At 51.0% G+C, this 15,092-nt stretch overlaps 1 protein-coding gene across 1 annotated transcript in view; it reads left to right on the top strand.

Moving 5' to 3' along the window:
- The window catches only part of ME3 (malic enzyme 3), a 69,821-nt gene that overhangs the window by 44,781 nt on the left and 9,948 nt on the right, over nucleotides 1-15,092 (top strand). Inside the window, exons 9-11 of the mRNA XM_038761677.1 lie at nucleotides 7,596-7,671; nucleotides 10,188-10,349; nucleotides 14,348-14,451. Coding sequence (XP_038617605.1) covers nucleotides 7,596-7,671; nucleotides 10,188-10,349; nucleotides 14,348-14,451 — 342 coding nt within the window. The remainder of the gene's footprint in view (nucleotides 1-7,595; nucleotides 7,672-10,187; nucleotides 10,350-14,347; nucleotides 14,452-15,092) is intronic.

Below are 15,092 nucleotides of genomic sequence, written 5' to 3' on the forward strand. Positions count from 1 at the left end.
CTCAGTCGCGTTCTGAAAATTACCTCCCCCGCATTTTACTGGGACTGTAAGAGGTGTGGAACCAGCAAAACCTTCTAGACTGTGAGCCCACTGTTAGGTAGGGACCGTCTCTACATGTTGCCAACTTGGACTTCCCAAGCGCTTAGTACAGTGCTCTGCACACAGTAAGCACTCAATAAATACGACTGAATGAATGAATGAATGAAAATAGTTTAAAATTTGTTTGAACGCATCTATGGAGCTTGCTGTAAAAAACAGTAAAATTCAGAATTCATGATGATCTTATGAAATTGGAAAGGATCCCTGGCACTTATCAGCATTGGCAAGGAGACTATTCCAAGCTCTGTATCAGGATGTTTTGTAACCCTGCTTTGTAAATCTCAGCAAAGCTTTCAATCAAAAAAAAAAAAAAAGGATCAGCCCAGCACGATCAATCGCTCTGCACAGATACAGATGTCTCCTAGTCTCCTTTGGCCTCATTTCACAGGCTCATAAATCAAACCCCCAAACAGGTTCCGCTGCTGTGTCCTCTCCCTGGAGACTCTCCTCGTTGCTCGGGAGGTCATACATGAGATCCTGGCTAAGGCTGAGGGTGTTCTTGAGAAGTTTTTGTGGACCGGTCTTTTCTGGGTTGGGTAGACATCCTGGGCCCTTCTCCTGAGGGCTGCTTTTCAGGGGGCATCCTCTCTACTCCCTGGCAGCATCTCCAGGGATTGAGGAGCAGCGTGGCCTAGATGGATAGAGCACAGGCCTGGGAGTAATAAAGACTAATCCTGGCTCTGCCACTCAATAATAATAATAATAATAATGGTTAATTGCTTACTATGTGCCAAGCACTGTTCTAAGCACTGGGGTAGAAACAAGTTAATCAGGTTAGATACAGTCCCTGTCCCCCATTGGGCTCACACTCTTAATCCCCATTTTTTACAGATGAGGTAACTGAGGCACAGAGATGTTAAGTGACTTGCCCAAGGTCGCACAGCAGACAGGTGGTGGAGCCAGGATTAGAATCCATGACTTTCTGAGTCCCGGGCCCATGCTCTCTCCGCTACACCAGGCTACTTCTCACACACGTTCATCTGCTGTGTGACCCTGGGCAAGTCATTTAACTTCTCTGTGCCTCAGTTACCTCGCCTGTAAAATGGGGATTAAGACTGGGAGCCCCATGTGGGACATGGACTGTGTCTAACCCGATTAGCTCGCATCTTCCCCAGTGTTTAGTACAGTGCCTGGCACGTAGTAAGTGCTTAATAAATACCATTAAAAAAAAATGAACGACTGGGCCATTCGCCCTGTGATGATGATGATGATGGCATTTATTAAGCGCTTACTATGTGCAAAGCACTGTTCTAAGCGCTGGGAGGTTACAAGGTGATCAGGTTGTCCCACGGGGGGCTCACAGTCTTCATCCCCATTTTCCAGATGAGGGAACCGAGGCCCTATGTCTCCCCACACGTACTGGATCCCGCATCTTTTCCATCTGGGCCAGCTGGGTGCATTGGTGAACCCTATTGACATTCATGGACTCAGAAAGAGAACTGCCTGCTCCCCTGCACACGCATGCACACACATGCACACGCATGCACACAGTCGCCCCCACAGCCATACTCCATGGGGTCAATCCCCATTCCCCTCTGAGCTGATGCATCTGCCTTCCCATGCTCCCCTCCCTTCGTTAGGTGCAAGAGAACGATGGATTTGCGCAGAATAATTTCTGAAATATGGCCTGTGTCCGGGAGGACTTGCCAGGAGATAAGTTATGCCATAGGTCAGGCATTGACTTTTTATAGTTCTGAAAGCTCAAGTGACGTTTATGCTTTTAAGTGGCCCTAGTAAAACATTTTCTCCCGGGGTACTTAGACTCCTCTTTGCTTTCCCTCCTCAGGGTCCCCGATGTTTGAACATATGTTCGGGCAGTGAACTTTTGTCCCTTTGGAAACTGGAGCCCCGCCTCCCTTATTAAATTCTGGCTTTCATGACAAATATGTGATGAGAGCTTTAGAAATGTTTACATGGCTAATTAAAGGGGTCATTTTCTTCCCAGTGCAAATTGTTTCAAGACAAAAGCTCCCAGGCCACCCGGTGAAATTTTCTCTTTAGTCTTCGCCTAAAGTGGGGTGGGACTTTTCGCACTTTGCGCGTGCTCTGGGTTGGGCAGCCTTTTTCCTCCTTTTGGCTGCTTTCAGGAATAGTGAAGTGATGAAGCGATGACATTGATTGAGTGCCCACTGGCCGCAGTGCACTGTACTAAGGCCAGAGAGAGTCTGATGGAATCCCAAGATACTCCCCTTCCCACCCCCCTGCCTCCGATCCACAAGGAGCTTGCACCCCGATACGGGAGCCCAAAAAGTAATCGAGATCCGTAGTCAGCTGAAAAACTGGATGGCCGTTTGTCTCGAGATCCAGAGCGCGAATTTGCCTCTGGTCCAGCGTGAACCACTGATAACCCAGCCCGGGCTTCCCACGAACGCAGAATAGCCGTGGCTTTCTCTCCTGCCCTGGCCTGAATCATTGAAAATGGAGATATCATGCTTCTACTTTTCTCCCTAAGAATGGGGCATCTAGTTTACTTTTCTCTGGGTCTAGTTCAGACTTCTTACTTACTCAGAGTTCCCTTCCAAAAACAGTTGGCCACAGGCCTGAACTAATTAAAGTCATTACAATTAAGACTGTGAGCCCCACATGGGACAGGGACTGCGTCCGACCCGATTTGTTTGTATCTACCCCAGTGCTTGGCATACAGTACGTGCTTACTAAATACCACAGTTATTATCATCAAAATTCCTCAAGACAATAGAAATAGAAGAAGGAATGGGAGGGGAAGAGGAAGAAGAGAGGAGGAGATTTTCAAACCCTGGATGTGGTTTGCAGAAAACAGAGAGTAACACATGGGAATAGTCAGAGAGATCAGCAGAGTTGAAGAATGTTTTGGAGAAGTAAATAAGTCTTTTTTTAAATTGCCTCCCTGGACCCACGTTTCTTCTTGAAAATTTTTAAGCAACAGTTGAAATCTCACTGCCCAGACTTTACAGCCTTCATCAGAGAAAATGCCAGTCTTCTGGTAGACCAAGTCTGTTAGCCCTTGTTGATTTCAGCTGAAATATCCATCCTCTGTAGACCCCCATTTCTCACGAGTGTACATTCTCAACCTGGCAAACAGTACACTTAGAGGTGAGAAGAGCTCTCCACAACTCTTCCCCCGAAAATTGCTTCTCAACGAATGCTCTGTTTTTCCCCTTCTCTGCTCCTGCAGGAATTTGAGGGCCAATCTATCTCCTCTGGTTGTGTCAGAGCTTGGGAGAAACATTTCTTTCCTTCTTGAATTTTATACTGAATATTTTGGATCTGCTAAACAGCATCTCGTGTTACCCTGAAAAATGATGTGGTATTTGAAAAAGCCGACCAAATGCCGCTCTTCTAGATTTTAGCCCTCTTCTGACAATCTTGAGGCATTCCTCTGGCTTCTTCCAGGGAGCGCAGTCATTATCTGATTAATTAAGTCCCTTCACATTCCGAGGAGAACTCCAGAGAGTTTCTCAATTTTTCATTTTGGGAAACATGTCAAAAAATTAACTAGAAGGTAGCTTTCCCGAGCCCCCAAGGCAGGCAGCATGGAGAACTGGACATCCATCAGTCAGTCAATCATATTTACCGAGCACTTACTGTGTGCAGAACACCGTACTAAGTCTTGGGAAAGTACAATACAACAAAGTAACAGACACATTCCCTGTCGCAACAAGCTTACAGTCTAAAGGGGCGCTTACAGTTTAGAGCCCCACCACCACCTCCTACCTCCAAATTTCAGCACTCCCAGGAGTGCTGTCTGTAATGGAGTCTGTAAATGGGAAAGTTCAGGGCAGAGGGGGGAAAAGATATCATGGTTAGGTAGCGAGGATCGGTGCCCAGAAAGACTTGCATCTGCCGGAGCAATAGTAGTTAGGAGATCGAGTGCCTACTGTGGGCAGAGAGGGGCAGACCAGGTTCACCTTTCCTTGGACGAAATTAGGTTTACCAGCCCGGAGAGTGGGCTCAGTGTTCAGTGGGTGATGCCACAGACCGGGAATCCTTAGAATCCCAGTGGACCAAATCCACTCAATCCTGTGGGGTGGTGGCACCACCAGGGAGACGGGCGGCGTCCCCTGACGGGACGGGCCGCATCGCCAGCCCGACTATCTGTGCCCGGAGCCTTGGGGCCCAAGGCTCCGTCTGCTGCTCATTGGCAGAAGTCCCCAGGCGGGAACCGTCCCAGAACAGATTCCCAGAAGAGTCACAGAATCAGAGAGGACTGAGTCAGAATCCCCAAGCTGGATGGGCCATCTCGTCCCTCCCCCCATCTCCAAGAGGGGCTGGGCTTCTTCAAAATGTGGGGACGCTGCTTTGCCCGGCAAATAGGATCTGTTTTCCCCAACAGTTGAAGCCGCCAAAGCCATTGGCAGATTTGAATGGGGTTAAGAGAAGTTCAGGGAATGAGAGTCTGTAATTTGGAAAGTTTGGAGCAAAGAGGGAAAAGATGGCAGAGTTAAGTGGCGAGGATTTGTGCCCAGAAGGTGGGCATCTGCTGTAGCAGTTGTAGTTCTGAGGTTGAGCACCCACTGGGGGCACAGCACTGTGCTAAGCACTAGAGCATCCATATTCAGCACATTTCTTCCAAGTTTCCCGGTGCCCCTGTCAGCACAGATTCTTTGGCCTTGGATGGGACCCAGTGATAGCCTTATGCATGGACTTCTGTCCATGTGGCTTATCCAGCAAAAACAGCATGGCCTAGTGGAAACGCCTGGAAGCTGGAAGACCTGGGTTCTAATCCTGGCTCTTCCACTTGTCTGCTGTGTTAACTTGGGCAAATCACTTAACTTCTCTGTGCCTCAGTTCCCTCATCTGTAAGACGAGGATTAAGACTGTAAGCCAAATGTGGGACAGGGACTGTGTCCAACCTGATTAGTTTGGATCTCCCCCAGTGCTTAATACAGTGCCTGGCACATAGTAAATGCTTAATGAATACCATTTTTTAAAAAAGTGTTTCATCCTGCTCCAGTTGTCTAGCCGGAAGTCTAGCCTCAAGCCCTCTTGCTGTGATTCAAGTCCGTTTCTTTTGGTTCTGTTCCGAGTGGACGTGGAAACCATTCACTCTTTCAAGCCACCGAGATCCACTTAGCCTCCCCTTGGATAAATTCGCCAGGAACCTTAGTGGTCCTGAAAAGTCAATGTTGGGAAGAAACAAGCCTTCTCCAGTTGTACTTCATTCTTCCAATTTTATTGCCCAGCCTAGTTACAGGTGGAAAGGATCCAGATCCCTGTATTCCAAGAGCTAAATGAATTAGATGGGTGCGACCTGAGGAAAAAATGTAAAAAAAAATACCACAGAACCATCTGGTAGGCCAGGGGAGGGAAGAAAATAGCATCAAGTAGCCCAAGGAAGCACTAACCAACGCTGAGACACGATTGATGAAATTGGAACACCAAACCTGTGGTCTCTAATCAATTTGAACTGGATTTGAACTTTGTGTTCCTCCTCCTCTCCCTCTTTTCCTTCTTCCCTGTGTCGCTCCCTTTCTCCCTCCCTCTCTAATACCCCGGGAAGGAAACTAGTTTGAAGGTGATTACTCTGGAACTTGTGGAAAAATGTCAGTGCTTCATTTTCTGGAGGGTAGTAAATAGTTAATACCCTCCCGCTCGTGCCCACCCCCCTACACCACCCCCTATGCCCTTTCACTATGTTGTTTACACACTCCAAGGGTCCTGTGGGTTAAAAATAGCCACTCCCCGTAGGTTGCGTTTTTTTCTAATGACACATTGCACTTGGGGCAAAAATGTGCGGAATGGCAGGGGTTGACAGCGAGTCTTTGTTGTGCTGGGGATTGGGAATGGCTCACGGACCATCTCCAATCTAGCCCCAGCGACTCGCCCCAGGTCACTGACCTTTCTTAATTAACTTTCTTTTCCGAACGGGTGCCAACTAGGCTAAATGAGAATTGCCTGCCGGCCCTTCTCTCTTCTATAATCTGAGCGACTGTCTGAACCCTGGACCGAGGCAGATGGGGTGGCCGCCCCTGGAGCTGGAATTGAACTGGATTTGGATTTGGATTTGGATTCGGACGCTCCCCTGTCCGAAGGAAACTGGTCCTTGGTTTCCCACTGCTCCTATTGAAACCCTCTTCTAAAACACCCTTCTGCTGGCGATGTTGATCCCCAGGGCTCTGGGAGGTGGGGCCTTTCACCTTGGGCTGCTGGGCTCCTGGAATCCCGACAGAGGGCAAATAAATGTTTTGAAATGAAAACTTCCTCAATCCCAGCTTGTCTGGGTGGAATGGATGTCAGGGAAGGCCCTGTGAGGGTGGGGAGGCAGTGACCATTTGTTAATCATCGAAGGACAATTCCTGGAGAATCCCCCCTCTCCACGGTCGGCATGTCAGTCGTTTGCTCACGGGACCGATGTTGGAAAGTCGCTTTACTTCTCCGTGCCTCAGTTCCCTCATCTGCAAAATGGGGATTAAGACTGGGAGCCCCTCGTGGGACATGGACTCTGTCCAACCTTGTGTCTACTGCAGTGCTTAGTACAGTGCCAGGCACATAGTAAGTGCTTAACAATTGCCATTGAAAACAAAAATAGAGGAAGTTGTTCATTTTTTCAAGTGGAAGTTAATTAGTCTCTGTACTTGTAAGCTACCTGACCCTGAGGGGAACAACGATCACAACAACAAAGTGGATTTATAAACGGGTCCCGAAGTGGGCTCACAGGAATGAGACTCATCTTGTCCTCCTAGACATCCCCGGGAGCCAGAAAAGGGCAGGTGATTTTAGTCCCAGTCTGCGAAAGAGCAAATTGAGGCCCAGAGAGGCCCAGAGATCACCTAGCAAGTCCCTGGCATTGTCCGGCTGGATCCCAGGAGCCCGGTCTCCTGGCTTCAGCATGTCATTCTGCCCCACTCTTCAGAACCGATGCCAGCCACTACCACCAGCACAGATACAGCCCTCACTTCCCCCACTTCCCGCTTACAGGGATAACAACGGTGGTATTTACTAAACGCTCCCTAAGTGCCCGACACTCTGTCCAGCAGATGGTAATCGGATCAGACACGGTCCCCGCCTCACTCGGGTCTCACTGGTTAAGAACGAGGGAGAGCAGATTTCATCGCTTCATTTTATAGATGAGGAAATTGAGGCCGGAGGTTAAGTGACTCTACCAAGGTCACACAGCGGGTTAGAGGCGGAACTGGAGCTAGAACCCATATTTCCTGACTCCCCGTCTTGTACTCTTTTCCATTAGACCAAACTGTCCTTTCCCTCTCCCCTGTCTTCCCCTGTGCTCTTAATCTCTCTCACTCCTTCCCTTCCTCTCTGTTTATCTCTCTTCCCCCCTCATCTTCTCTGTCTCGGGGCCCCTGGGATGCCTCTTCTGGAGAGGAGGCCAAGCCCCAGGTGTGACCCTGATCGGGCTCTCAAGAAGGCGAGGGGCGAGGCTCGATGGAACAGAGAAGGGAGGTGTTTCCAGCCTGGGGGGAGCAGGATTGGCAGAGAGAGTGAGGGATAGGAAAGCGGCACTCTGGTCACCAGAAGAAAGTTGCCGATTTGAGAGAGAGTGTGTGTGTTTTCCCCAGGGGACTCTTTATCACCATCCATGACAAAGGCCACATCGCCACGATGCTGAACTCCTGGCCGGAAGACAACATTAAGGTAAGAGTCGTGTCTTCCTGTCTGTCCGGTGATGGCTGGCCAGTAACCAATCGATAGATAATTCGTTAAGTGTTTACTGGGTGCAGAGCGCTGTACTAAGCTCCTGGGAGGGTTGGGGGACAAGATCCCTGCCCTCGAGGAGTTTACAGTGAAGCGGCCCTCCTCCGGGGAGGGGAGGGTGGGCCCCAGCTTCCTTCCAAAAGGAGCTTCCCTTCTCCACTTTTCCCCATTTTCCCCACCATACCTCGGCCCCGTGATCCAAACCTTCCCGGCCACCTTGTCTGTCTGAGGGAGGTTGGGGTGGGGCACCACGTGTCCACTACAGTATTTGTTGAGCACCTCCTGTTTTCAGAGCACTGTATTGGCTGCTTGGAAAAGCCTAGAAGAATGGTTAGACGTGACCCCTGCCCCTCACGGAGTTTACAGTCTAATAGGGAAGACAGAATCTAAAATCATTTTTACAGACAGGAGGAAGAAGGGAAGAGGGGCTCTGTATATGAGTGAGTGCTCCAAGTAGAAGAGAGTGGAGGCATGAGAGAAAATCAGTGAGGTAGCAAATCCTGTAAATTTGGGGTGAGGAAGAATGGGGAGACCCTAGCTTCCCATCCTCTTGACTAACAACAATAATAATAATAATGGTGGTATTTGTTAAATGCTTACTGTGCGCTAAGCACTGGGGGAGATTCACTATAAGGAGATCAGACACAGTCCCTGTCCCACATAGGGCTCCCAGTCGAAGGAGGAAGGAGAACAGAGCGTTCATTCCCATTTTACAGACGAGGAAATTGAGGCCCAGAGAAGTTAAATGACTTACGCAAGGCCACACGGCAGGCCAGTGGCAGAGCCGAGATTAGAACCCAGGTCTTCAAAGCCCTCTGGGGAATTTTGTTTGGTGACATTAGAGGAGAGGTCTCTTTTGATTGGACTAGCTCTGGGGATGGCGTAGGCGTCCTTTTAAGCTGGAGAGCTAAATGAATAAGTGAATCAGAACATAGCCACGCACAGATAGGCACATGCATGCGGATACACAGACGGACACACCCAGCGTGTAAAAAAAGTGAGCTTGGGTACAAACTGTGGCATCCCCCTGCTCTCGGTGACAGGACCCTGGTTAGCAATTCATGGCGAGAGGGCTGAGGCCCAGAGCTGTCCTTCTTAGCTGTTTAGGGGACAGCAGTGCCACTTTGATGAGAAAGGCCTTGGGGCCGGGTCTCTCCAAGTACCTGAAGTGCAGACCAAAGGGACTGGAAAAATCTCCTCCAATGAGAAAATGGTGGTCTTGTGGCTTCCTGAAAAAATTGTAATGAAGGCCCTCGGGACCAGAGTCTTACATAGGAAGCTGTCCTGCTGAGAGACCTCTCCCCTTCCTTCCCCAGCACTTCAGGCACCTTCCAGCCTGACCTCTGGATATCTGGGAACATTCAAGAACAGTGCTTGGCATGTAGTAAGCGCTTAAAAAATACCATTATCACTATTCAAGTCAGCGACATCTTTACAGAATCTCCCTCAAACCTCCCCCTGCCCCCCTTTGGCTCAGTCTGCATCTATTTAGACAAAGCAAACGGTAATACCAAATGCTAACAAAAGATATATTGATCCATTTTGTGGTAAGTTCTTTGTAGACCGGGAGTGTGTGTTTTGCATCTGTTGGACTCTCTCAAGCGTTTAGCACAGTGCTCTGCATTCAGAGGCTCAGTACGGACCCTTGATTGACTGAATACCGACAATTAGGTTGTAGGATCCTTGAGGACAGGGGTCATGTCTACCCATTCTGTTGTAAAAAAGCAGCGTGGTTCAGTGGAAAGAGCATGGGCTTTGGAGTCAGAGGTCATGGGTTCAAATCCCGGCTCCACCCGTTGTCAGCTGTGTGACTTTGGGCAAGTCACTTCACTTCTCTGTGCCTCATCTGTAAAATGGGGATTAAGATTGTGAGCCCCACGTGGGACAACCTGATCGCCTTGCATCCCCCCGGCGCTTAGAACAGTGCTTTGCACATAGTAAGCGCTTAGTAAATACCATTATTATTATTATTATTATTATTATTATTATTATTATTATTATTATTATTATTATACTCTCTCAAGCACGTAGTTAGCTTAGTGTTCTGCACACAGCAGGGGCTCAACGAATGCTTGATTTATTGAGCCCTGGGCATTAGAAAGCCCTTCTGTGGGATCAGAGTCAAACAGGGTCCCCTTCTGCCTCTGAGACAAGGGAGCCAGGACAGTAAATTGGAGCCTGGGGGTTGCCAGGAGTGTTTCATGGAGATTTCGGTTCTCAGCCTCGATTTCACAGCCCTCCGTCTTGTCTTCTTCTGAAGACCGAATTCACACCCTGTCAGGCCTGTTGTCCCTCAAGCCCCTGTCTCTCCCTACCCAAAGAGGCCTGTTAAAAAGCCCCCTCCCCCAGGAGGTGTTCCCTGATATTGGTCCCCCGGGGGGGTGGGGGAGAGGTGGGCAGGGAGCGCGAAAGGTACTGTACCTGACTCGAGATGGTGGCTGTTGGTTTCCATCCAGGCGGTGGTGGTGACGGACGGGGAGCGGATCTTGGGCCTGGGGGACCTGGGGAGCTACGGCATGGGCATCCCGGTGGGAAAGCTGGCTTTGTACTCGGCCTGCGGTGGCATTAACCCACAGCACTGTCTCCCCGTCCTCTTGGACGTTGGCACCGACAACCAGGTGAGACCCCCGCCCCCATTCCAACTTCTGGCCGGGCTTGAGAGGGCAGCACCTTGACCGGGAGTTCCGAGGGGAAATAGAGGAGGTGGTGGGCCCCGGTGGCAATAATAAAAATAATAATGGCATTTATTAAGCGCTTACTATGTGCCAAGCACTATTCTAAGCTCTGGGGAGGTTACAAGGTGATCAGGTTGTCCCACGGGGGGCTCACAGTCTTCATCCCCATTTTACAGATGAGGTCACTGAGGCCCAGAGAAGTCAAGTGACTTACGCAAAGTCACACAGCTGATAACTGGCAGAGCCGGGATTTGAACCCCTGACCTCTGACTCCCAAGCCCGGGCTCTTTCCACTGAGCCACGCTGCACAGGGCCAAGAGTTAGGAGATACGGGTGCTAATCCCAGCTTGTCCGCTGGCCCGCTTGGTGACCTTGGGGCAGTCCCCTCACTTCCTCGGGTCTTATTTCGCTCTCAGTAAAATGGAGATAAAATGCCAGTTCTCCCTTCCTCTCGGACAGTGCTCTGCACACAGTAAGCGCTCAATAAATACAAGTGAATGAATGAATGAATGACAAGGCCCATTTCTGATCTGATTATCCTGCATCTACCCCGGCCCTCAGAACAGCACTTGGCACCTAGTAAGTTCTCAATAAGCACCATTTTAAAGGCAGTGGGGTTGGGGGATGGCAACCCAAGCAGAAAAGAGAGAGGTCTGGGAGCCTTTCTTTGCTGGCCGGGGTCTCCAGGGGCCATTTCTGCTCTCTGATTCCAAAATGAAAGGGGAGATCTGATGGGGAAGCAGTAGGGCTAGTGTCCCCCCGCCCTTCAGCATAGCTCCCTGTGCCCGCCGTTCACCTCTGACTCTGAAGCGGGGAAATTCAGCCTGTCACCAAGGAAATGGCATTTGAGTGGTGTCAGGGGTTGGGGGGTCGGGAGGTGTGCGGGATTATGTTTCTACTTTCTGTTAATGCAGTTGTTGGCAAAGGGTCTGTTGACTCTGCTTCCCCAGGGACAAAGACAGAAGCCCAAAGTGGAGCGTGAGCAGGGGAATGCAGGCCCCCAGGGGCCTGTGGCTGGATCGGGTCAGTGGAGAGCTCCCTGATCTCTTACTGCCCTGTTCTCCCCATCACAGTGACAGGTGGCTGGAAACACTGAGAGGGCGAAGGGAGGAGAGCAGGAGGGGTGGGAGTGAAGCCACAGAAGAGGGAGAAGGAAAGGACGTCAGAAAGCATAAGATCGGTACAATGGTTGTTAGTGGACCTCCTGCGGGAGAAGAGGTTTCCCCTAGCCAGAGGAAAATCCCCTCTGTTTCCTGTTGAAGGAAAACATCTGGGCTTGTTCCAAGCTAGGAGTCAGGCACACCTGTTCCCGGGGACAGGTTCAAAGAGAAAGCCCGGCTGGCTCCAGCAGGGACCCCCCAAGAGGAGGGGTATCCCCTCCATTATCCTCTGACTCATAGAGCCGTCCTGGCACCAAGGGAAGGGAGTCAGGGTCCCGGTGACTCACACTGGCCTGAAAAATATCCACCGCTGTCCTGACACCAAGGGAAGGGAGTCAGGGTCCCGGTGACTCACACTGACCTGAAAAATATCCACTGCCGTCCCCTGCCAGTCGCCCCCTGTTCAGCCGTCGTCAGCTTGTGGCTCTCTGCTCCCGCTTCCTGCCGATGAGAGGCAGCCATCTGGACCACCTGGGCCTGGGGAGAAGGCAGTGGGGAGGAGGGTTGGGCAACAGCAGGGAGACCTCGTTTATCCGAGCCCTGCAAAATCCTAGGGGCAGCCTGGGAATTGGGAAGAGAACTTGGGGCCTAGGGGATGAAAACCAGGATGGAACTGGTTCTAATCTGTGTCGTCGTCCCCCTGAACCGGGCCCATCCCCAGAATTAGCAAGAGAGAAGGCCAGTGAGGTGGCCTGGGTCTTCTGCCATTTTCCTCCATCAGGGGAGGGCTAGTCGGGGAAGGGCAAAGTCACCCTGGGATACCAGCCCTCATGTCTGGGAACGCCCTGAGGGGAATCCTCCATCTGAGCCCTGGTGCCAAGCAGATCTGTTGTATTCTCCCCTCCACTCAGCCACAGGGAGATCTGGGGCATTCTCCCCTCCAGCCAAGCACAAGAATCCTAGGGAAGAGGGAGTCAAAGGGGGTCATTTTGGGGGAACTGAGGGAGGAGAGCATTCCAGACAGGGGCATGGCTTGCTTGAAAGGAGCAAAGAGCAAGAGGTAGGATGTAGTAGGAGAAGAGAACAGAGAAAGACACCAGCCCACTGGTGGGGAGTCTGCTGATTGAAAGGAACTTTGATTTTCTGAACACTGATCAGTATATCAATATCCGTAGTATAGTTTGTTCTATGTGTGTGTGTCTCGCAGTCTTAGTTATAATCATGGTATTAAGTGCCAAGCACTGTGGTAGATACAAGATCATCAGATTGAGCACAATACCTGTCCCACACGGGACTCACAGTCAAAGATAGCGGGAGGACGGCTACGCTATTCCCATTTCACCGATGACACACTGAGGCCCAGAGATACGAAGCGAATTACCCAAGGCCTCAGAACAGGCAGATGGCAGAACTGGGATTTGAATCCAGATCTCCTGACCTATGGTCCCTGTCTGTCGGTCTCTCTCACTCCGTCCCTCTCTTTCTATCTCTCCATCGGGCTCCTGAAAATTCATCCGCTGCTCACTTTGGATAGTTCAGAAAGAAGCACACCAAGGTTTGGGCTCCCAGGCCCCCCCACCCCCACCCCCGAAAAACCTTTCATCATCCTGCCCCGGTCACTCACCCGAGAGCCTCGACTCCAAACCAGTTGGGCTTGGGGGCGGCTGTTGCTATGTTCTGTGTTCGATCAATACGTTTCTGGGCCAGAAGGTCGATGTCTCTTCCCTCTTGGATCCACAATGTGGGGTTTCGGCACCCAGGAAGGAGAAAACGGTCTGTGTTTTGGGATTCTGGCCTCCCCGAGAAAAATCTCCTGGAAACCTTGCTGCCGGAAAACAATAGTGGAAAAGCTTATTCACCTCTCCCCCACCCTCACAAGAGGAATACCAAGGCTGTTCCCAGTCAACTGATGTCACCAACCTCAGCTAGGAGCCCCCTCCCCAGCCCTCCGCCTCCTATCGGGCCGGCACCCCACCCACCCCACAACACTTCTCCCCCCAGCCGGTTCATTCATTCATTCAATTCATTCAACTGTACTTATTGAACACTTTACGCACAGCCCTGTGCTAAGCACTTGGGAGAGTACACCAGTAAACAGACACATTCTATTCTCTCTGATGCAGACCTCCCCTGGATCCTGCCTCTGTGCTTGGGCAGAGCTGTAAGCCCGGGAAAGTTTCCACTTGCCAAAATCAAATGGAGGGACTTTGAAATTCATCAGACCTCACCTCCAGAGAGATCTTCAGGGAATCTATGGACATCGTGTCTTTAGTGGGGCTTGGGGTGGCTCTCCTTTTGTTAAGGCTGTTTGCCACATGCCAACGCCCCCCTTGAAAACCTTCAATGGTTTCCCTTCTCTGCTTGGGCAAAACCACAGCTCCTCACAAACCCATCAGCTTCCCCGGGAGTTATAGCTCCACGAGGGCAGAGATCTTGGCCAAAAACTCTATTGCTCTTTCCCAAGTGCTGAGTACAGTGCTCTGCACCGAGTCAGCACTCACTAAATACCCCTGAAAGATCAACTCCAGGCCGGCCATCCGGTGGGTCCCCCCCCTTACCTCTCTGCTCCGGTCTCCCACTACACCCCAGCTTGTACTCGCCGCTGTTCTTCCAAGTGATTGTAATTTCCTCCATTTTGCTGTTCTGAGGAGATATATGGGGTCAGATAATGGTAATAACTGTGGTATGTGCTTTCTATATGCTAATTTCTATATGCCATGTATTTTTTTTTTTCAGGAGGGAAGAGTTTGTCCCACGGGGTGTTTTCTCAGTGGGGTGTGTATGTGTATTTGTGTTCATGTGTGCGTGTGAGGGTTTGTAACTCGGGGCCATGTGTTTCAGGAGCTCCTGCAGGATCCTCTTTACATCGGGCTGAGGCACAGGAGGGTGCGCGGGGAGCCGTACGATCAGCTGCTCGACGAGTTCATGCAGGCGGTCACCGACAAGTAAGTGGCCTCTGGCCCTCTCTCCCCCGCACGTGGTCCGGGCGAGCCCGTCCGGCCTGAAGGCAACACAAACAAGGTACCGCGGCCCACCCTCCGCACCCCTCCCGGTTTGAAAGCAGCCGGGACCTGAGGGGTGGCCAAAGAAGAGCGTGGGAGTCGCTCACGTCCACACTGCGCTACAGGGTCCTCACCGGGCCAGCTCGCGGGGGACTGTGGCCCGTCTGTCAGGGGCACTAGAGCTCGAGAAGGGGCAGCGGCCCTGGAGCAGACCCAATCTCTGAAACGTCGCCACTTCGTGGGCCCAGATCTTGGCCACGTGATTCGCGGTGTGCCCCCATGGAATGATGATGATGATGATGGCATTTGTTATGCGCTTACTATGTGCCCAGCACTGTTCTAAGCACTGGGGAGGATACAAGGTGATCAGGCTGTCCCACGTGGGGCTCACAGTCTTCATCCCCATTTTACAGATGAGGGAACTGAGGCCCAGAGAAGTGAAGTGACTTGCCCAAAGTCACACAGCTAATTGGTGGAGCCGGGATTTGAACCCATGACCCCTGACACCCAAGCCCGTGCTCTTTCCACTGAGCCACGCTTGCTCCCTGCTCTTTACCTTCCATGGTGCCTGGACAGTTTTGGTC

The sequence above is a fragment of the Tachyglossus aculeatus genome, chromosome 20 (genome assembly GCF_015852505.1).
Source record: "Tachyglossus aculeatus isolate mTacAcu1 chromosome 20, mTacAcu1.pri, whole genome shotgun sequence".
Classification (NCBI taxonomy): domain Eukaryota; kingdom Metazoa; phylum Chordata; class Mammalia; order Monotremata; family Tachyglossidae; genus Tachyglossus; species Tachyglossus aculeatus.